This window comes from Peromyscus leucopus, chromosome 20 (assembly GCF_004664715.2).
Source record: "Peromyscus leucopus breed LL Stock chromosome 20, UCI_PerLeu_2.1, whole genome shotgun sequence".
Lineage (NCBI taxonomy): Eukaryota > Metazoa > Chordata > Mammalia > Rodentia > Cricetidae > Peromyscus > Peromyscus leucopus.
Window position 1 is genome coordinate 36966797 of NC_051080.1, and position 23002 is coordinate 36989798.

General features: G+C 53.9%; 1 protein-coding gene across 4 annotated transcripts in view; it reads left to right on the forward strand.

Annotated features, from left to right (window-relative positions):
* The first annotated feature begins 220 nt into the window (after positions 1–220).
* Positions 221–23002, forward strand: part of Syngr1 (synaptogyrin 1) — a 29631-nt gene continuing 6849 nt past the window's right edge. For 2 of the 4 annotated variants that reach the window (XM_028871175.1, XM_037197679.1), the window contains exons 1-3: positions 221–378; positions 20938–21175; positions 22171–22316. In XM_028871175.1, coding sequence (XP_028727008.1) covers positions 280–378; positions 20938–21175; positions 22171–22316 — 483 coding nt within the window. In that variant the 5' untranslated portion in view covers positions 221–279. Of the gene's footprint in view, positions 379–8608; positions 8734–20937; positions 21176–22170; positions 22317–23002 lie in introns of those variants that run through there. The other 2 variants (XM_028871176.2, XM_037197678.1) reach the window with 2 other exon arrangements.

Sequence of the window (23002 nt, forward strand, 5' to 3'; positions counted from 1 at the left end):
GGGGACGCGTCTGCACTTTTCTGTCCACACCCCTAATCGGTGCCACTTGGCAGAGGTCATCCCGCTGGCGAGGAGCGCGCCCGGCCCCGAGACCCCCACTCCGCAGCGCACGCTCCCTGAGCACGCGCTCCCGAGAGCTTCGCCTGCTGCGCACGAGCGCCCCCTGGCGGCAGCGCGGAACCACGCCAGCCCGCGCGCAGGAGAGGGGGCGGGGGCGCCGCGCACGCGCACGGGTCCGCGGCGCGCGCCGAGCGGGGGGCGCCGCACGGTGCAGCCACGATGGAAGGGGGTGCGTACGGAGCGGGCAAAGCCGGGGGCGCCTTCGACCCTTACACCCTGGTGCGGCAGCCACACACCATCCTGCGCGTCGTGTCTTGGGTAAGGACGCGCTGGGGCGCGGGGCGCGGGGGACCGGCGCGACCTCACCTGGCCGGGGCGGCCCTGCCGGTGCAACGGATCCCGGCCGCACGCTGCTTCCCCGGCCCCTGCCGCCGGAGTTCCTCAACCCCATCGCCGTGACCTTCCAGCCTGTCGCCGCTTTGCAGCTAGCGGCTCGGCTCGCGCGCGTCCGTGGGGACGGAGCCCGAGTTCAAGGCCGCCTTTTGGGGGGCGCGGATTAGGGTGTGGATCTTCTCGCTAGGGCGCACCGCCGCACCTGCCACGCGCGTTCGGGGCGAGGACCTGGAACCAGGTTTTGTGGCTCACCCCGCACGCTGCGGAGCCCTGAGTCTGGAGCTGGATACCGGGGTTCCGCCAAGACCCGCATCTGCTTCGCCGCGTGACCTTGGGCAGGGAACCACCCAAGAAAAGATGAGGGAAACGAGGGATTCAGTGCCGAGCTGGGTGGGGAGCGTCACTTCTTCTGTCATGCCTTAGTTTCTCGATTTATAGGGGTGGGAGGAGCCTCCTTGAGGCCCCCTTGGGCTCTGACATTTTATGAATCGGCAGTACTTCCACCCCCAACCCCAGCATACACCTGAGTGGCCACCTAGGTGTTGTCTAGAGAAAGGTCCCTTCCACGCAGTGGAGAGCAGGGAGATTGGTCTGTCGGTTGCAGGAGGACCCCAAGAGCTGAGTGGGGCTCAGCGCCAGCCTGGGTGGTGGTGGTGAAGCAAAAACAGCTTGAAGGGAGAGGATTTGGGGGCTTTGCACCCGAGGAGGAGGAGGCCTGTGGGCTCTGGTGTCCTCTGGGTTTGGCTGGCTTCGTGGAAGAGGGTTTTGCCTCTGCAGATCTGGGGCTCACTCCTGAAGGGCTAAGACCAGAAGAGCCTGGATTGGTGACACAGGTCAGGGACCCGTGGGGGTTGAGATTGAAGTCAGCTGTGACCTAGGCTTGCTGAGGTGCCCTTCTTTCCTGGGTTTTCAGGGCCATATCAGGATCTGATGGGTGGGATGGCTTGGGGTTTATTCTGGTCTTAGGAAATGTTTAAATGCCCTCCTTTATGGGGAGCCTTGTTTCTGGCATTCTTTAGGGCTGCGCAGCCCAGATATATCCATGAGGATTTGTGACACTGAATTTATTTATTCCTGGCACTCCCTAAGTTGCAGAAGTCCCTCCCTACAGGCCCCTGGGTAAAGTGGGAATCCTGGTCAGGTGGGTTGACTTGTGTGCTGGCTGCTTCCTCTGACCTCTCCGGGGCACCTGGCCGGGAGGTGGGGAAGCACAGGCTTTGTGAGGGGGCGTGGGCGATTCTTGTGCTTGGGTCATTTCTACCCGCGATGGCTTCATTTAGCAAAGCTTTATTGAGTCTGCCAGGCCCAGAGGGAAGGCAGCATGACTCAGGCTTAGCCCTGACGCCCAGGGAGCCCACAGTCCCACTGGGGAGGGAGCCAGGACAGGGTCTCCCTGCTGAGGAATTGAGGTCCTTCATAGAGGTGATGTCACGTTGGGTCTGGTGGGATGCAGAGGGCTTGCACTCGGATTACATTGGGGTAAAAGGAGGACATGCTGAGCAGGAGGGGAAAAAGTAATTAGGTCTAGCACCCACTCACTGATCTTAAGAATGGCAGGCAAGCATTCAAATCCAAGTCTTCCTGTCCAAAGGACTGGATTTCTGCTCCAGGGGAGATTGCAAATCCTGTAGTTTCTAAATTGGGTGATCAAGTCCAACTCTGGCCCAAAGGCTTTCATGTTTTTAAAATCTAGATAAAAAGCCTTGATCCTGGGTGGTGGCGGCACATACCTTTAATCCCAGCACTCTGGAGGCAGAGGCAGGTGGATCCTTGTGGGTTCGAGCCCAGCCTGGTCTACAGAGTGAGTTCCAGGACAGCCAGGGCTACACAGAGAAACATGCTCCCCACCCCCCACCCCCCAAAAAAGCTTTGAGTGAGTGACCCATGCCTGTAACCTCAGTATGTTGAGGCAGGAGGATCAAGAGTTCAAGGCTAGCCTCAATTACATAGCAAGTTGGAGCCAGCCTGGGCTACATGAGACTGTCTAAAAAGAAGATAAAGACTCCCCCTCCCACCTGATCATTAAAGTAGTACCTGCTGGTTATTGGGAAGCACAAAAATCACGGTCGGTGATGGGACAACATGGGATACGTCATTCCACTGAAGTACACCCTAGAAAGGGTGAGGATGGGGCTGGGGGTGTGGTTAGCGGCAGACCACTGGCCTAGCAAGTGTAAGGCCCTGGTCTCCGACCTCAGTCCTAGGGGAAAAAGGAAAAGAAAGGAGATTGAGCGGGGTAAATTTCACATCATGCATCATGCTGTGTTGTTTCCATCTCATCTTTTTGAATAGTATGTGATATGTAGAGACATCTTTTTGTTTTTTTTGGTTTTTCGAGCACATTCAGGAGTGGGTCCCCAATGTCCTCTCTCCTCTACTGTGGGGTCTGGCAGCCCCAGACTTATCCATGGAGTTAAAGGGACCTGCGCTCTGGGTCTCAGGTGACCGATTTGTTCAGGTTTGCTGGAACTTTCCTGGCTTTAGCATAGCCCCAGATTCCCAGACCACGCAGTCCCGTACAGGCAGGGGCCACTGGTACCTACCCAGGACTCTACCATAGCCATGGTCCCGGCACACAGACGGGTGGGTTTGTAGAGGTTGTACCACCACGGTCACTTTTTCTGTTGTTTTTCCAAAAGATGGCCTTCAGATCCTTACCGTACAAGCTTTGGGGCCTCACTCAGCCTCGAGCTCGTGGACCTTGAGTCCCTGGGGCCCCTTGACCCCAATGGGACAGAAGAAGCAGGGCTTCCCGGAACCCACTTGTCCCTCGACTGAAACTGTCTCTCCTGTCACTCCTTCCCCCAGGCTGGGCAAGGCCAGACTGCACTTGATGGGGAAGAAGGCTGGGTTGGGACATTGTCCAGGGCAACGGCAAGCTGTTGCCTCCATCTGCTTTTTACTTCTTTATTTATTTTTTTAAAAGACAGGGTCTGTTATAGCTCAAGCTGGCCTCAAACTTGATATGTAGCTGAGGATAACCTTGAACTGATTCTCCTGCCTCCACCTCCCTCTAGGGCTGTGCCACAACACACCTGCTTTTGTTAAATGATGGTGATAGGACTCACGGCTTCATGCATGCCAGGCAAGCCCCCCCCAACTAAGCCACATCCTCAGCCCCCTTAAAATGTTTTTAAAGTGTAATTTTTTTTTATGTCTATGTGTGTGTGCCTTTCTGAGGAGGACTGAGGACAAAAGAGATCATCAAATACCCTGGAGATGGAATTAGAGACATTATGAGGCTCCTCCTAGGGTGCTGGGAACTGAATATCAGTCCTGTGAAAAAGCAGCAAGTTGTCTTAATTGTAGAGTGGTCTCTCCAGCACCTTCCACTTTGGTTTTTTTTTCCCCCTTTGGAGACAGGGTTTCTCTGTGCAGCCCTGGCTGTCCTGGAACATGCTCTGTAGACCAGGCTGGCCTCGAACCCAGAGATCCACCACACCCAGATAGACTGATTTTTTTTGAGGTTTCAGGGAGAGTTCTATAAGTATGGGACTAAAGATAGGTACCTCCATGCCTGGTTTCTTTCCCCCATTTTTGAAATTACAACAGCAAGCTCAGCCAGGTGACTCTCCAGGTCTAGGAACGTCCGAGCTGCAGGGCTTCACATTCCTTGTGTTCTCTGCAGATGCTCTGGGAGGTCTGCCTTGCAGTTGCCTCTGGGGCAGGTGTCCTGGCTGGACGTATGTGGTCATGTCCAGCCTGCTTTCTCCCAGCTCCAGGCACAGCTCTGGCACCTAGACAAGAAGGCCTGACGTTTATGACTGTCCATCCTGGGCCCCTCCTGGCCTCTCTGATTGGGTCCACTCTTGGACTTGCTCTGTGTGTCTCAGGTCTAGGGTGTGGTGAGCTGTACACAGGCGCGTAGGAAATTGGGCCCATGGGTTTCTGATGTGTATTTCGGTACTTTCCTTGGTGTGTAGACAGCTAGGGGCCTGAGAGCCTGGGCTTTAGCCTCAGCAGCAAAATTTTTCCCTAGCCTCTATCATCAACTGTGGCATGCCGGGGATTGGAGACCCTGGAAGGTTGTGGCAGTGGGAGCTCTCCCTTGCTTGGTCAGTCGTCCCCCCCCACCCCGCTTTTTTATTATTATTATTATTTATTTTTTTATTTTTTAGTCCTGAGCTTCATGCATGCTAGACAAGTGCTTTAATACTGTACTATACCATCAGCCAGTTTTTAACGTTTTTCTTTGTTTCTTAAGACAGGGTTTCTCTGGGTAGCCCTGGCTGTCCTGGAATTCTGTAGACCAGGCTGCCTCAAACTCAGAAGTCCGTCTACCTTTGCCTCTTGTGTTCTGGTCTTAAAGTCGTGTGCCACCACATCTGGCTAATTTTTAACTTTTTTTTTTAAGGTTAATTTTTATTTATGCATATATGTGTGTGTTTATGTATGCATGTCATGTGAGTAGGGCTGCTTACAGAGGCCGGAAGAAGGCATCAGATCTCTTGGCCATCTTATGTGAGTCATGGGAATTGAACTCCGGTCTTCTGGAAGAGCAGTGAGTGCTCTTAACCACTGAGCCATCTTTCCAGCCCCAACTTTTAACTTTTTAGGTGAGACAGGGTCGTGTGGCGTGTGTGTGTGTGTGTGTGTGTGTGTGTGTGTGTGTGTGTGTGTGTGTTTCAAGACAGGATTTCTTTGTGTAGCTCTGGCTGGTACTGACAGTGACCACCACCATGGCTTGGCTTGAGTCAGGGTCTTGCAGTTTAACCCAGGATGTCCTGGAACTTTCGATCTTCTTGTCTCCCAAAGTCTAGGATTAGAGGTGTGCAGTCCAGTTTAATCCCCACTTCAGATGGCAGCTAAAGCCCAGAGCCAGTAACTGGGGGTGCTGGGACAGGTGAGTGAGTCCTCGGCCCCATGACCCAGAGAAGCAAAGCTGAGTCTGGGGGAAAGGCCAGGAGGACAGAGAGGAGAAGCCAGGAGGGGCGGGAGGAAGGGAGAGCAGATAGCAACGTAGTTGGAAAAGCCAGGCTTGGAAGCCAGACCGGAAAAACCTGCTGTCCTGGTGGGAGAGAAGGTAAGCAGGGCACAGGGCAAGTAAGTCTCCTCCAGCCCGAGTGACTGTGTGACCCCGAGCAAGATGTTCTGTGAGCCTCAGTTTCCCCACTCATTAAGTAGGGGGAGGACCGTGGCTTGGATTTTATTTTATTTTATACGTACAAGTGCTTTGCCTATATGTATGTTTACACACCACTTGTGTGCCTGGTGTGGGGGTCAGAAGACATCAGATCCTCGACACTGGGGTTATGGATGGCTGTGAGCCGCCCCTGTAGGTGCTGGGGACTGAACCTGGGTCCTCTGCAAAGGTTCCTACTGAGCCGTCTCTCCAGCCCTCTGGTATGGCCATCCTTAAAGAAGCAGCGTCAAAAGGCCGGGGAGATGATTCAGCCGGTGCGATGCTCGCTGCGCCGGGCCTAGTTTGGATCCCTAGCTCCTTTGTAAGAGCCGGATGTAGTAGCGTGTGCCTGTAACCCCAGCACTGGGTGTGGGCAGAACGCAGGCAGGTCCCTGGAGCTCTGCCAGCCTAGCTGAGTCAATGACCCGCAGGCTCACTGAGAGACCCTGCCTCAAAAAAAATAAAGTGGGGAGCAATAGAGGAGGACACCCTATGCTCACCTCTGGCCTCCACACGTATGCACACACAGTGTAGCAGAGGGAGGCTCCTTGGCACACACGTGTGAGCAGAGCAGAAGGTTGCTGGAGCTTGGCAGGGTGGTCATACCCCCTTATTTCTGGGGGAGCCTTCTTTTCCAGGCACGGAAGTTTGGCTCCTCTCCTCTGTTGAGGAGGCAGGTGCAAGGAGGGTGACTTGGGGGAAGTGGTAGTAGCTCTTTGTCTGGTAGAGCTCCAGGCTGTCAGCCCAGGCTGGGACCATGAAGGAACCCCAACAAGCAAGATCTCTCAAGTAACCTACAGTCACGGAGCAAATGGACATGAACCGTGCCCCGAGTCCTCAGCTTCCCCATCCCTCCCGAAGCCCTAACCGGTGACCTCATGGAAATTGCTCTGTAACCTGGTCCGCCCTCCAACCCTTGGACCCTGAAGCCACTCAGGGGGGGCCGTTCTCTCCTTCCCACCTTCCCTTTGTCAGGCCTGAGGTGAGCAGGCTCAGGGGCCTTCTATCCCCGGAGCCTCTTGGACTTGAAGGCCCTCCTCCAGCGTGGACGGCCCCCGCAGCCCTGAGACCTCCTTTCCCTGCCGACCCGCCAGTTCCAAGGTGATTTCCCCGGGCCTCCCACACTGTCCCTGGCCTGCCGCCCTTCAGTGCTGGTCACTGTGCCTGTTTCTCTCCCCCTCTCTCTCTTCACACCTTGGCCTCCCCTCCTCCATGCCTCATTCCCATCTGGGCACATCCACGGCCACCAGCCGCACCCTACACTCTGTGCGTCCACATCCCATGTCCACGTGTCCTCAGCCCTCTCGTTTGTCCCCTCACCTGATTCCTGTCATCTCGAACCTTGGACCTGGGAGCCTCTCTGTGTCTTACCCTCATCCCCCGACTTTCTTGTCTCTCCACCTTGGGCCCTCAGTAGTTATGTGTCCCTGCTCTGGCACGTCTGTGCAGTGACGCTCGCCTGCCACAGCTGTGTTAAATCCAGGCCCGTTCCCCAGCTCTGCCCTGGGCCAGCCCCTTGTTTGCTGGCCCAGGCTCCTGGATATTGTCCCTGTCACGTGCTCAAGTTCCTGCGTCTGCATCAGGAGCGTCTCCCCTTGCCCCTCCACCCTCAGGTTCCCCTCTCTGTTCTTGCCTGGCCTTTCCCCCTCTTCAGTGTGGGGAGCCACCCCCTCCCCATTTCCCTGGTCCCTTGCAGGGCTGAGAGTGCTCAGTCTGGTACAGCATTCAGCAGGCTCCCTCCCTCCCTCCTTCCCGCCTCTCCCTCCGGTCAGGCTCATCCATGACCTTCGCATTGCCAAATCCTGTGGCTGATTGTTATAAATGGATCTCCACGGTGCCCGGCTGGCAGCGAGGGCCTCTGCACGCCCTTCCACTGAATCCAGATGCATCGGATGTGGACACTCTGTCCTCTGATTTAACCTGTACTCGGAGTGTGTTTTGCCTGTGCTAGGCAATGAAGGCTTCCACACCGATGAGGGAAAGACGGTCCAGAATCCAGTTAAAATACGGTGATGAGTGTGGAGAACCAGGAGGAAATGCATACCCTGCTTTGAGACAGGGAGGTGACATTCGAGTTAGCAGGATAAGAACCAGCCAGCCAGGAGTTGACGGCACAGGGGCATAGCAGAGCCGAGTTGGGCTCTAAGCCTTGGGGACAAGAAATCTATCTGTCAGACCCCCACGCCCCAGTGCTGGGGTGATGGCTGGTTTCTTGGGAGGACTCCACACTGTGGGTCTGTGAGGTGGGACTTGTCCTTCTCTGCTCCCTCGTTTTTTTTATGAGAACTGTCACCTCCACTGTGAAGCCTTCCTGGGTTCCCCAGCTTGCTCCCTGCTCCTTATTGCCCTTGTACACTGGGCAGATAGCTGAGGAATGCCAGAGCTGCAGCCTCTTCCACACTGAGTGTCTCCAAGGGGGAGCCCGGGCTAGGAGAAACGGCGGTGTCAGCCTGGGGCTGGCATCCTGGCAAGGCGAGAGCCAGCAGCTGAATGGTCAACCCTGACCTCACTAGCTGAGGAACTCCAGAGCCTCGGTTGTCTCATCTCTGAAGTGGATTTCACCAGGGCCCACCTTGCTGGGTGGCCTGGGTGTTTAGGTCCAGCTGTGATGGGGTCAGACAGCGTGGAGACGTCTCCACTTCTTCCTTCCAGAAGGGGCAGAGGTGGCACTGATGGAGGAGCCCTGGCCAGTCAAGGCAGCCAGCCCTCTGGGTCTCAGTTTTCTCCTTCTTGGTGAGGCTTGGGGGGGGGACGGACGGAGCTGTGTAGCCTCAGGAGGGGGATGTTGGTTCACATCTCAGCACTCAATGAGGCTGGTCCCTGTGCCCTGCCCAGCCAGCCTACCGCCCACTCCTGAGACCACATGAGGACAGCCTGTGGGAAGATTACCACCTAATCCCCAGTGGCCGCATCTAAGGCTGCCGGGGAGGAGAGGCCCAAGCTCTCTAGGCATCGGCGCTGCTGCGGTCACGCGTCCCTGCACTGGCTTCTCTGTTTCCCTCACATGATCTTGTGGGCTGTGGACTTGTCTGTAGTAGGGCCCTTGGCAGCCCTGACTCATCTCTGCATGGTTGCCTGGCCAGGGCCCAGGAGGCAGGATTGGGGCTCGGGAGGGGGCTGCAGCCCCGATGCTGGCCAGAAGCCAGCCTCGGCTCATGGTAAGTTTAGGGAGTGAGCGCCTTGGGTTCAGGGGTGTGCACGTGGTGCTACCGGCCAGAGATACTGAGTCCTTTCCCGGAGCTCTGCACTGCCGGTGCCTGTCAGGCTGGCTCCTGCTCCCCTCCAGGCCTCTCCTGACCTTCCTGCTGGTTCTAGGGAGACTGAACCCAACAATTGAGCTATAGGGAACAACTTACGTAATGCTGTTACCAAGGACGTAATGATGTTACCAAGGACGCTGATTGGAAGCTGCCCCGGATCTGAGCGTCCTGAGGGCTTCCTGGGGCGGTGTGGTTCCTGTGGAGGTTCAGATGCAGAGGAGCGGGCCTCCTTGGGAAGATCTGGGGAAAGGGAGGCATCCTGAGCCAAGGGCCAGCCAAGGGCAAAGGCCTTGAGGTTTTATAGCCTCAGGAGGGGGAGCTTGATAAGGAGCCAGAGGAAGAGGGTGAGGGCACAGTGGGAAGGTGACTTCACTTTCTGGGTAAGTGAGTGTCAGTTTAGCAGGGGACTAACTAACATACCCAGACTTAGGTTTAGAGAGAACATCTGGTGTGACTGCTGTCGCTGCCTGAAGAGCTGTGGAGGTGGCCTGGATCCAGGGTGGTAACATGAAGTGTTACAGAGTTATGTGGGGAAACCGAAGTGACAGGCCAGGTGGCCAGATTGGTTGGGGGTTGAGTTCCGGCCCAGGTCTGGGATCTGGTGGGTAAATGGGTCCCTGTGTGTGAGTGGTGGATGGGAGTCTTGGAAGAGGCTGGGGCGAGACCCTTGCTTACCTCAGCTTGTGCTGGGATGAAGAGGGTATTTGGGACTAGAGATATCTGCCTAGCTGTCTGGGGCTTGGGGCTCAGTTAGAGAAGGCCCTGGGGGGGTGAGCACGCGGTCTGGCTGCCTGCACCAAAGGCTGGGGACCAGGCTCCTCCCAGCTACCTGGCTGAGGAATCCGCGTCTGCGTCTGTGCAGGGCCAGAGGAAGGTGTCCTTGGGAGCTTAACGGGCAGGGGTGTTTACCAGATGCTATCTGCAGCTTAGCTGGGTAAACCTGGCATTTATCTAAAGACCTTTCCAGACTGGTGTGGTGGCACCTGCCTGTAGTCCCAGTACTCAGGAGGTTGAGTCAGGGGGACTGTTGGGTGAGTTCAAGGACAGACTGGGCTACTAGAAACAAGTCCTAGTTAAGACCCTGTCTCAAAAAGAAAAAAAGAAGGGGCTGGAGAAATATATCAGTGGTTAAGGCACTTGCTGGTCTTCTGGAGAACCCACCCAAGTTCAGTTCCCAGCACTCAATGTTAGGTGGCTCATAATTGCCTGTAACTCCAGTTCCAGGGGATCCGATAGCATCTCCGGGCTGCCTTGTGCACCTGCACACACATGGCATACACCAACACAAATAAAAATAAACCTAAACATAAGGAAGGACAGATTTATTTTTTTTTTAAAGAAAAAAAAAGGGGGGGGAGGAAAAACCCACCTTTAAAGACTTTGGGACTTTGGCCGGGTAGTGGTGGTGCACGCCTTTAATCTCAGCACTCTGTGGATCTCTGTGAGTTCAAGGCCAGCCTGGGCTACAGAGTGAGTTCCAGGATAGGCTCCAAAGCTACACAGAGAAACACTGCCTCGAATAAATAAATAAATAAATAAATAAATAAATAAATAAATAAATAAATAAATAAATAAATAAATAAATTGCTGGCTGGGGGAGAGGTTGGGAAGGGGAGCTGATCTTAGGGCCGTGCATTTGGCCCAGGCACAGGCCTTGGCCATTTGGTCCCTCTGGAAATTGGACAGGTTGCTATCATGGTGCCCTGAAACTGGGGTCTGGAATCTGTCCCTCTCTGGAAACAGCTGAAAACGGGATGCTGGCTGTGTCCTGGAGTGCTCTGGAGGGGCAGGCGGGGTCAGAGGCCATGCCCCGCCTCCTGCTGAACCTGAGCTGCCCTATTGGGTAGCAGCTACTTTGTTGGGATAAATGGTCTCAATGAGGATTAATGGTCAGAATCTGTGAGGTACTTTCTGTTGACCTCTGGCCCTCTGGAGCTGCAGGCCGGCACAGAGTCTCATGGGAAGACAGACAGTAAACGTCCCAACCCCTGGGATCAGGATGGGGAGAGCCACCAAGAAGGAGGTGTCCAGAAGGTTGCCAGGGTCACCACATCCTAATAGGGTCTCCAAAAGTGAGAAGGCATTGCCTTGTTCCTGTTAGATGAAATAAGGAAGGAAACAGCGTTCTAAGGGGGAACAGCGTGTGCAGAATTTTCCAGCACCCTGCAGTGGTGCCATCCTTACCCTTCAGATGCTGACAGGGCACAGAGGCAGGGGGCACAGAGGCTCAGGACTTCTGGGGTGTCTGGCTCTGCATCTCTGAATTTAGCAGCCCAGGATCCTGAAATTCTCTAATCTGATTTTTCTCCTGGCTGGCTTCTGAGTTGGCTGTGGGTCTACCCCAGGCACCATCTGGGATCTGTTTCTAAAGACAGGATGGCTGGGTGGATTCAGAAGCAGGTGGAAACCATGGCAGCAGCATGCTGTTCACCTGGGCATATCCTTTCTATTTCCTTATTGTATTCAGGGATGACTGCCACAGCACACGTGGAGGTCAGAGGACAGCTGTAATTTTCTCTTTCCACTGTGTGGATCCTGGGATATAACCCAGGACTCCAGGCTTTGACAACAAGCACCTTTTACCTGCTGAACCACCTCACCAGCCCTTCCAGCTAGAGGGGAGAAGGTTCATTCTGAACCTGCCATGGTCAGGTGCCCCCCCCTTGGGACCTGCCCTCCTGGTCTGGGTCCTCTGCTGTTTATGGCCCCTGGTTCTGCCTATAAGGACCTTGTTTTCCCTTCCCCAAGGCACAGCCAACTACCACACTGCATATTCCCATGGTTGGTCCTGGCTGCTGCTGGATGCATATAGAGTTTCCTTCTGGTTTAGTTTCCGGTTCTCTGGTGTCTGCTTACGATACTCTGTGGGTCCCCTGCGGTTGCTGCAGATCTGGCCTTAACAAGCTGCCCAGGGAGGCTGCCTGGCACCGAGCACCAGTTTGGATTCAGAGCGCTTGGCATGCCGGTACTGGCTCCACCACAGCCTGGGTGACCTACTGAGTCCCCCGGCACAGTCCTAAGATAGGAACGAGTATGTCAGTCTGGTGGGCCTGAGCATATATCAGTACACACTGTAGACCCTTTCTCTCCCCGTATCTGTGAGAGGCTGAGCAGTGACCTCTGGGTCCCCACTCAGATGAGAGTCTAGATCATTGCCGCATGGGAGGCTGAGGGAATGCTTTAGGGGGCTCTGGAAACCTCCAGAGACTGTAGGTCCTTGAAGACAGTTTTGTCTGTCGGTAGGCCTGGGCCTGCAGGGTGTATGGCGTTTTCAGGTGCACACCTCCCTCTCCAGCTGTCGTGGAGTCCACCCTTCAGGTCAGGACTACGTGGGATCTGAGCACACCTGCAGACTGCACTTTCCTTGCAGGCCCAGCTCCCCCGGTTTGCTCCCTGGCTCTGTCCAGCCTGGATACTGCAGGAGCTGCCTGCAGTCTCTCTCTGAGCGGCCCAGCGGATTCTTTGCAAACCCGGGTCAGATCAGGTCAGCTGCTCAACTGCTTGAGTCTGCATTGGCTCCTGGACCCACCCTGACCCCGGGGGCCAGCCTTTGCTTATCTTGGTGACCTTAATTCTCAGATGTCTTCCTCTGGCTCTGTGTCAGCTTCCCTCATCTTCCTCTTCACACAATGAGTTTGTTTACATCCTAGGGACTTTGTGCTTGTGGTTCCTCCCTGGACCTTCATTTTTGAGATAGCCTGTTGCTTCCCGGGTCTTTTGTTTTGTTTTGTTTTGTTTTTTGGTTTTTCGAGATGGTTTCTCTGTGTAGCTTTGGGCCTTTCCTGGAACTCACTCTGTAGACCAAGCTGGCCTCGAACTCGCAGAGATCCGCCTGCCTCTGCCTCCCGAGTGCTAGAATTAAAGGCGTGCGCCACCACCGCCCAGCTGGTTCCCGGGTCTTTGCTGTAGCCTGGCTCAGTGGTCATTTCATCAGCCACCCAGTCTGTCTCCTCTTATAGCATTTAATGCTTCTTCATGGTACGTTTCAGACTTGCATACATGTCTGTCTCCTTCGGTGTGAACAGGGACCTTGCCTGCCTTGTGGCTTTGGTATGGGTGCACATATGAGGTGCTCAGGAGTTGCCGTTTCGTGAATTAAATACTCACCTCTAGGAAGAGGCCTTCCAGGCCCCACCCCGATGTAGTGCAGATCTGGGTGTGTGACACAATCAGCTCCTCAATAGTGTACCCCTACAGTTTGTGTGCTCTCCCTGAACCTGTCACAGAGACCAGCATTAAGTTTGGGTGGGATCTGTGCTAGGAACAGTCTCCAAGGAAGACCTAGAAAGGGGAAGGAAGAGAAGCACGTAGCTGAGGGCGAGCGGAGCCCCAGAAGTGAATGGGGCTGGTGCCCAGTTGGCCTCTATACCTAGAAACTCAGGATGTATCCAGATGGTTGAGAGGAACCCCAGAAGTGACCTTCCAACTGTAGGGTGGGGACACATTGGAGGGAGCGGGGCTAAAGGGAAGGGGTCTGTGATTCATAGCCGGGCCTTGTCACCCAGCTCCTTCAGAATCCCGTGCTTCATGCACCCGGAGACAGTGGCCACCCCACAGTCCATCAGGCCTGTGCCCAACTGATGGCTACATCAGTCCCTCTCCCTCCGGCTCCTCCGCCGTATCCTATCCTCGGCCCACCTCCAGCCTCTCTGCTTCCATTCCTCTGTCTGGGTGATGTGTGCCCCAGGTCCACGCAGGGCTGCCTCTTTCTCAGTCCGTCTCAAAGGGCCTGGCTTCAGGGCTCTTCCTTGACTACTGATGCATCCTCTTGATCCTTTTCCAGGACCTGCTGTCACCCTAAGCATCTAGTCCCCTTGTCGACCATCAGTCCAGCATATCTCTGACGGTCACTTGGGTGGTCCCCTGTGGGCCTGGCATGCATGGCCTTCATTCCTCACAGTCCGTTGGGAGCCCCGGGCTGCTGTTATTCCCCTTGAGTTAGGGTTCAGAGGGGTGAAATTGCATAGCTAAAGTTGCTATGATCCAAGGCCAGACAGGGATGCTCTGATTGTACCCCACAGGGTCACTCCCCACAGGAAGGGCCTAGTGCCCTCAATGTCCCTTTCTGCAAGGTTTTTCAGTCTGTGCTGAGTGCCTGACCAAAGCTGGAGCCTGCTGCCGTTGTGGGGTCACAGGTTGCTCCATTCCTGTTTTGGGGGGGGTGTTTTGATCTTGCTCCTCACCCTCCTGGTCACACATGTCTCCAACCCTTTTTTTTTCCTGGCCCTCTCCAAGGACTCCCTGCCTGGTTCCCCTTAGAGACCCAGTCTTAATGGTTCCTCTTCAGCTTTCCCCAAGGCCCGGATTTCCGCCTGCCTGCTTCCGCTCCCAGCTCCTCCGCGCCGCAGCCTCTGGGGAGCCGTTTTCCTTGCTTTTGACAACTGGGGCCCTGTGTTGTTCTGAGCTCCTGCTGCAGTGCGTATTTTCCGGCCACAGGAAGCATGCATCTCTTAGGCAGTATTGCTCAACAGAGGCCTCTGGCGTTCCTTCTTGCCCATAGCCTCCAGAGAAGGAAAGTCACCTGAAAGACCTCTTTCTTAATCCTGTGAGGCATGCCCTGCTCCGGGTACTGGTGTGCAAACCTTCCCAAGAGGAGAGGTTTTTTTTTTTTTTTTTTTTTATTTTTGGTTTTTCAAGACAGGGTTTCTCTGTGTAGCTTTGCGCCTTTCCTGAAACTCGCTTTGGAGACCAGGCTAGCCTTGAACTCACAGAGATCCGCCTGCCTCTACCTCCCGAGTGCTGGGATTAAAGGCGTGCGCCACCACCGCCTGGCTTGTTTGTTTTTTTTTAAGTGCCCGGATGGTAAGGACCTGACCTCCCAATGAACTGCGTCTCCTGTGTATAGATGTGTCTGCCTGAGTGTTGCCTCGGCGCACATGTGGAAGGCAAAGGACGACTTGGCGGGGTTGTTTCCTCTCCTTCCGCTCTTAGGTGGGTCCCAGGAATCGAACTCGGGTCACCCAGCTTGTGCTGCAGGTGCTTTTATCCTCTGAGCCTTCTCACCAGAAGATAATTTTTCCAGAAGACCGTTGTCCAGATTTGCATTCAGATTGGAGGGCAGCAGGCCTGTCTGACCCCTGTGTCTGAAATCTCTCTCATCAAGAGACTTTTCCACTCTTGCTTCTTGGGTGGCATCTGCTACAAGAAGTCTTGGACTGTTGCAGCTGCCGGACCCAGATGGCGGTGCACAGAGACTGACTAGCAGTTGCTCCAGGCAACTGCCCCTCAGACCCTGCCCCCAGTGTCTTGGAGACCCCGGCTTAGGTCACTCTCCTCCTGTCCCCCTGAGCACCAGCCTGGACTCAGTCTTACTGCCTTAGCCGTTGTATTGAAGTTGCAAGTTACACCAAAGCTGCCTGCTAGCCTAGCCATACCTCACCACCTGGTCCCCTGGGTCCCTCCCTGGCAGCTCTCTCTTTCTTCAGGTCCCCCCCCCCCAGCTGGTGTCAGTGTGGGGCACTAGACTCCAGAGGGTCACTTGGCGTTCTGAGTCTCAGTTTCCCTTTTCTGCTAGCCAGCCAGTCTAAACCACCTTCTGGGATTCATGGGCTCTGGTAAGGATGCAGAGGCAGTGAGTGAGCCAGGAAACCCTTCCCAGGCAGGGCTGTGGTGTCCTGGGGCTGACCCCAAACCCAGCCCCCCCTCCATTCTTTTTGTTTGTTTGTTTCTTTTGTTTTTGTTTTTCGAGACAGGGTTTCTCTCTGTAGCCCTGAATGTCCTGGAACTCACTCTGTAGATCTGGCTGGCTTCGAACTCACAGAACTCCGCCTGTCTCTGCCTCCTGGTTGCTGGGATTAAAGGTGTGCGCCACCGCTGCTGGGCTGCCTTTATTCACGTTGTGGGGCATTGCCTGGTGCCCACCAGGCGATCACTCTTTTTTTTTTTTTTTTTTTTTTTTTGGTTTTTCGAGACAGGGTTTCTCTGCGTAGCTTTGTGCCTTTCCTGGATCTCACTCTGTAGCCCAGGCTGGCCTCAAACTCACAGAGATCCACCTGGCTCTGCCTCCCCGAGTGCTGGGATTAAAGGCGTGCGCCACCACCGCCCGGCTCAGGCATCACTCTTACTCCCCCTCCCCCTACCCTCTGCTCTGTTGCTGTTTTGCCTCTGGGGAAAACAGTGGGTGAAAGAAATCACATGGAGCCTTGTGGCATGGTGGCACACACCTTTAATCCCAGCACTTGCGAGGCAGAGGCAGGCGGAGCTCTGTGAGTTTGAAGCCAGCCTGGTCTACAGAGTGAGTTCTAGGACAGCCAGGACTGTTTCACAGAGAAACTCTGTCATGAAAAACCAAAAAAAAAAAAAAAAAAAAAAAAAAGGACAAGAAAAAGAAGTTGCTGGTTGCGAAGCCAGCTCTTGACATGGACCCGTTGGTTCTCTGACTACCGAGAATAAAGTTTTATGGAAACTGAATGGGGACAGAAAGGTCAAGTAAAAAGGTCTATTGTAGTCCATCAATGATAGTAGTTGACTTGGCTGGTGGTAGAGGCAGATTTTACTAAGGTATAAAATCACTGAGGCTTGGGGATTGGTCCGGGGTAATTTGAATTGTATCATCTAAAAGTTCAGCAGGGGCTACACAGAGAAAACACTGTCTTGAAAAAACAACAAACAAACAAAGCCCAGGGCCTCATTCATGCCAAGCATGAACATATGCCAAGCGTATATCTGCCACTGCACCCCGCCCCTAGCCTGTGTCTGGTTTCATTGCTTATTTCAGTACTTTGTTCCTTTCTATGGCAGGGCTGTGGTTTCTGTTTCCACTTTTCCCTCAATGTACATTTAGGCCGCCATCTTCCGTGTCCTGAACCAGTGGTCTCAAGCCTGTTCTTTCTCCTCCCGGGAAGACCTCCCGGAAAACTTTCTCCTCTGAATGCGGCTTTGCCTCTCTTCTCTATATTGCGGTGCTCTGCACCCTTTAGATTTATTTATTTATTATCTATACACAGTGTTCTGCTTGCTTGCATGTACCTGAACACCAGAAGAGGGCACCAGGCCTCATTACAGATGGTTGTGAGCCACCATGTGGTTGCTGGGAATTGAACTCATGACCCCTGGAAGAACAGCCAGTGCTCTTAACCTCTGAGCCACCTCTCCAGCCCGTCTCTGCACCCTTTAGAGTCTTGTAAAGTGCAGCCACTTAGCGGAGATCCATGCTAAGAAGTTCAAACATCACAGTGCGCTCAGGCCTCGAGGGAGTCATGAGGCCACAGCTGACTAAGATCACTGTTGTCTGATGGTGTAGACATGCAGGAAGACAGGACAAGAAAACGTTGCAGACTGTCCTTGGGTCTTCCCCCGTCCCGTATCATCTGTGCCTTACTAACCCTCCTGGGTTGTCCGCTGTGGCAGGGAGCGTGCCGGCTTATACTGAAAGATTGTTCTTTTTCTTTATTTCTTTTCTTTTCTTTCTTTTTTTTTTAAGATTTATTTATTTATTATGTGTACAGTGTTCTGCCTACATATATGCTTGCAGGTCAGAAGAGGGCACCAGATCTCATTACAGATGGTTGTGAGCCACCATGTGGGTGCTGGGAATTGAACTCAGGACCTCCGGAAGAGCAGTTAGTGCTCTTAACCGCTGAGCTGCCTCTCCAGCTTTAAAGATAGTTCTTTATATACGAATGAAAAGTAGGGGGCTGAGGAGATGGCTCATCAGGTAAGAGCACTGGCTGCTGCTCTTCCAGAGGCCAAGGGTTCCGGTTTCAGTAACCAGGTGGAGGCTCACAACCATCTGTGACTGCAGTCCCAGGAGGAATGCGGACGCCCTCTTGTGGCTGCCACAAGCATTGGTGCACGGACAAACATCCATGCAAATAAAATACTTTTAAATAAACGGGAAGTAGGGGCTGAGGAGATGACCCAGTTGGTAAGTTCTTACTATGTAGGCATGAGGACCCGATTTTGATCCCTAGTATTCATCTAAAAGCTGGGCCCAGGGGCCTGAGCCTGTAATACCAGTGCTGGGCAGGCAGAGACGGGAAGATCTCGGGGGCTCACTGGCTAGACAGTCTAGCTGAATCAGTGAGTTCCAAGTGGAGTGAGAGACCTTGTTTCTGAGAGTTAGGTGGAGCGTAATAGAGGAAGACCCAGACACCGCCTTCTAGCCTCCGCACACGTGTGTGAGTGTACACACAGAGGCAAAGCGACGGTAGACGGGACTGGACAGCAGCAATCCCTCCAGCTTCCGCCTCCCGCTCACCGCAGGCCACACTTGGGTGCAAGCCTTTTTCAGTGTCTCTCTGAGATCAGAGCTTTCCCCATCCACCGTGGTTTCCGTGGAAGAAGAGCAGCCCAAGGAGGAGGCACGACTGTTTGGAGCCCATGCCTGTCACTTACCAGTTGCGCAACTTCAGGACGTTCATTAATACCAGCGCCTCTGGTAGCCTCGTCTACAGATTGCTAACGGTACTGCTATATTAGCTAGCCACTGCCACATAATCAATTGGCCTAACACAGCCGTCACAAGTTACCTCAGTTTCTGTGGGTCCGGAATCTGCTAAGGTGGGCGCCATTGCCTCCAGGTCTCTCACCGGCTAAAGCCACGGGGTCAGCCAGGGCTGTGGTCTCATGTGATGGCCCTCCTGTGGATCCGTCAGTTTCAAGTTCACGAGTGTGGTACTGTAGGTTTCGGCTCACCCCCAGTCCGTGGGCTGCTGATGGAGGGCTTCAGCTCCCTTCTGGCTGTCAGCCAGAGACTTCCCTCTGCTCCTTGTCACAGCGGTTGCCTTCCAGTAGAGCAGGCAGGGACGGGAGGCCAGAGAGAGTGACGAGGGAGCCAGAAGCGATACCTCATCATTTCATTATTCTTTCATAATTTCATACTTCATAATGTTTGGTTTTTTTTTTTTTTTTTGATTTTTCGAGACAGGGTTTCTCTGTGTAGCTTTGCGCCTTTCCTGGGACTCACTTGGTAGCCCAGGCTGGCCTCGAACTCACAGAGATCCGCCTGGCTCTGCCTCCCGAGTGCTGGGATTAAAGGCGTGCGCCACCACCGCCCGGCCGATACTTCATAATGTACTTTGATCATATTTCCCCCAGTTAGTCTTTCATCTCCCTTCTGCCAAATCCTTCTCAACAAGCTCTTACCTTTGTGTCTTTGATTATTCCTATTTTATTATGTGTGTGCGCATTTGTGTCTGTGTATGCTGTGTGAATGTAGTGCCCACGGAGGCCAGAAGAGGGCATCAGATCCCCGGGAGTTGGAATTACAGATGGTTATGAACCACCCGAAATGGGTATTGGAAACCGAACCTGGGTCCTCTGGAAGAGTTGCAATCACTTTTTTGTTTGTTTGTTTGTTTAGTTTCTTTTTATTTCGAAGGCGGTTGAGGAGACCCATGGGTACAATGCTGGTGTGGAGGTCAGAGGATAGCTGTATAGAATTGATTGTCTCCTTCTACCTTTACATGGCTCCCACTGATTGAACTTGGGTCACATGGCAAGTGCCTTTACCCTTGAGCCATCTCATAGCGCTTTATTTCCATTTCTTATCATACTTAAGTTACTGAGGATAAAAATAATAATCCAATTATTACTTGGTTTTAGTCTTAGCCCTTGGCTGATATCTGCAGTTATTGGAATTACTGGATTTCATAGTGATAAGTTTTCCTTTATCTGAGACATACTTTGCACATTTAGTGCCTTCTGCTCATACAAACTTTTTTTTTTTGTTTTTTTGTTTTTGTTTTTGTTTTTGTTTTTCGAGACAGGGTTGAAAACCAAACTCTGGTCCTCCAGGAGAGTAGACGCAGACCCAAATGATGAGCCTTCTCTCCAGCCCTATAACTTTCAGTCTTTGTCCGTTTTCTAGTTTATTCCTCCTACTAAAAATCCAGCTAGGTTTGGGGATTAAGTTTATATTTTTCATTGTATCTTTGCTGTAGTAGATACTATAGTGAGTCGAGCTAGGGCAATCATTGATAGGTGAAAGGTATTACAAGTAAACTCTAGGAAACACTTTAAAATTAATCTATTTGATTTTACGGTATAGTAAATATAGCAACCTCTTTCAGTTACTTAGCAAGTGCTCTTAACCCCTGGGCTGTCTCCCCAGCCCTGTGTCTTTGCGTTAAGGTTGCTTGCATGAGCACAGTAGGTATTTATTTACTGGGCAAGGGCAGTTCACCATGAGGAAGATGGCTGCCCTTTCCCCAGCGACCACTGGCCACCTGTAGCTCCTCGGAGCACAGTGGGGCCTCATGAACCCAGACTTTTGGGGCCGGGATTCAAGACAAAGTTTCGCCTGCCTGTGCCTCCTGAGTGCTGGGATTAAAGGTGTTAACCACCACCACCTGGCTTTTTTGTTTGTTTTGTTAAGACAGGGTTTCTCTGTGTAGCCCTGGCTGTCCCGAAACTCACTCTGTAGACCAGGCTGGCCTCGAACTCACAGAGATCTGCCAGCCTCTGCCTCCCAGGCGCTGGAATGAAAGGCGTGCACCGCCAGTCCCAGCTCTGCCCAGACACTTTAACCACATTTTGTCTGTCAGAGGCAGATCGCTGGGTCCAGTCACTATCAGGTGTGACCAGCAGGAGGTAGGGGCCACTACAGCCTGAGCTAGCTGCCAGTCCAGCTGAAGTGATGAGACTTGGCTAGGACTGTAAGTGAGGTGCCTCATGGGATGCATCTGGCAGGATTCTTACCACTGTGAGTTTTTGATTTTGTCATTTGGTTCACCTGGGGTAGGACCAGGACTTGTGGCCTGAGACACCAGACTAGAACAGCCCTAGGCAGTTCAGAGAGGAACACACTATACTGGGCTGGGCCGGTGTCAGGAACTGTAGACGTTGACCTGGAGGACTGGGGATGGGCAGGGTTATGACTGAGGGGGACCCAAGTCCCCCACTCTGGGGTCCAGGCTAGCCCTGGGACCCTTGGTGTCCCAGTGGCAGGAGGGGCCGACTGTGCCGACAGAGGTCCCTTAAGCCCTGCAGCGCTGTTAGGAAGTGGTTGATGTTGACTGTGCTGTGACCTCAAGCAAGCTGCCCTCCTCGTCTGGGCTTCCTGCTCATACCTCCCTGCTGCCGAGTGTTCACAGTGGATCGGGCGATCCCTGATAGGGCCGGGGAGCCCGGGCTGTGCTCACACCTGCTCCTGCCCTGCAGGTTTTCTCCATTGTGGTCTTTGGCTCCATCGTGAATGAGGGCTACCTCAACAACTCGGCGGAGGAGGAGGAGTTCTGCATCTACAACCGGAACCCCAGCGCCTGCCGCTACGGCGTGACCGTGGGCGTGCTGGCCTTCCTCACCTGCCTGCTCTACCTGGCGCTGGACGTGTACTTCCCGCAGATCAGCAGTGTCAAGGATCGCAAGAAGGCTGTGCTGTCCGACATCGGTGTCTCAGGTGAGCCTGCTCGGGTGGGCCCCCTTCACAGCATGTGGCGAGTTTCCTCTCCCACCCTCCCCCGAAGTGTGGGTAGCGAAGCAACAGACTGGGGGGGGGGGCATGGCTGATGAGGGGAGGGTCTCAAGTCAGCTCTGGGCTCCATGCTTTTCTCCATCCTGGAGCCCTCCTTCCTTTGGTCCTGGGCAGGACTGCCACCCTTTGCTAGTTAGTCTTCCACCCTTGGGAGTCCCAGAGTCAGCCTGGTAGGCACTTTGGGCATGATTAGGACTGTGGGCCCTGCTTCCAAGGAGGCTGGGGGCCCTTCGACCTTCCAGAAAGAACTAGAACTAAATGACTATTCCCCAGTTTCCATGGAGTTCCCAGAAGCTCCTCTCAAGGGCAGGATGGTACATCCCAAGCTCTGTCCCCAGATAGCTCTGGGGAGACCCTGGGTACCCCTAGACCTTGATCTTCTACCCAGCCCACATACCTCAGCTTCAGAGGGGCTCCATTTGCCCGGGGGCGCGGGGGTGGGTGGGTGGGGGCTTATGGAAGTGGAGATCCAGGTCTTAGGCTGTGTGGCCACTCTTGTCCTTGTCCCAGATGTCCTCTCCCCCAGTTCTCCAGAAGTCTGAGCAGGACTGTTGCATTCCACCTCTGCATTAGCAGCTGGCCTTCCAGACCAAGGCAGGGAGGTGGCAGGCATTAAGAGAGACCCCTGAGCTGGCCGCCCACCCTCTCCCCATCGTCCTCCCACCCCATGGCTCGCCCTGTGCATCTGCTTGTCTTTGGCCTGCCCTCTCTGTGGTCCCTCCTCACCCCAACTCTGTCATTCCCAATCTGCGCCTTCTCCTTTCTCCTTCTCTCTGCTCTACCTCCTTGCTCATCATTTGGGGGTCAGGGAACATGGGAGCATGCTCTTGAACGGTCGGTCCCCCTGTCCCTGGGTACCCTGTTTTCTCCCCCTTCTCTGTGTGTGTCACTGACGTGTGGCCCGGCCCTGGGCACCCCAGCCTTCTGGGCCTTCTTCTGGTTCGTGGGTTTCTGCTTCCTGGCTAACCAGTGGCAAGTCTCCAAGCCCAAGGACAACCCTCTGAATGAAGGGACGGACGCGGCCCGGGCCGCCATCGCCTTCTCTTTCTTCTCCATTTTCACTTGGGTGAGTACGGAGTTTGTATAGTCCGCCCCCCTTGCCCCAGCCACACCCCAGGCTATGGCCTGATGAGTAGATAGGCTGAGCTCTGCTTCCTGGAGGGAACCTCGCTCCAGCACCCCCCACAGCGCAGCCCAGACTGGTCTTGAACTCAAGATCCTCCTGTGTGTCTCTCTCTGAACACACCCCATACCTTTGCGGCTCCATTTGTTTTCTTTTCACACACTGAATCTTCACTCATGGGGGCTCCCCACTTCAGGGGGAAGGTTCCTATTGGCTCTGCTTCCAAACAGGGAAACTGAGGCTCAGGCACTTAGCAATGTGTTTAATTTTTTGGTATTTTGTTTTTTCAAGACAGGGTTTCTCTGTATAGTTTTGGTGCCTGTCCTGGGTCTCGCTCTGTACACCAGATCTGCCTGTCTCTGCCTCCCAAGAGCTGGGATTAAAGGCATGGACCACTACCAACCGGTCTGTTGTTGTTTTCCTTTCCCTTTCTTTTTTCTTTTTTCTTTTTTCAGAGCTGAGGACCGAACCCAGGGCCTTGCTCTTGCTAGGCAAGCACTCTACCACTGAGCTAAATCCCCAACCCGTGTGTTGTTGTTTTTCAAGACAGGGTTTCTCTCTGTAGCCCTGGCTGTCCTGGAACTTGCTCCAACATACCCAGCCTAAAAATAAAATTCCTTAAAAAAGAC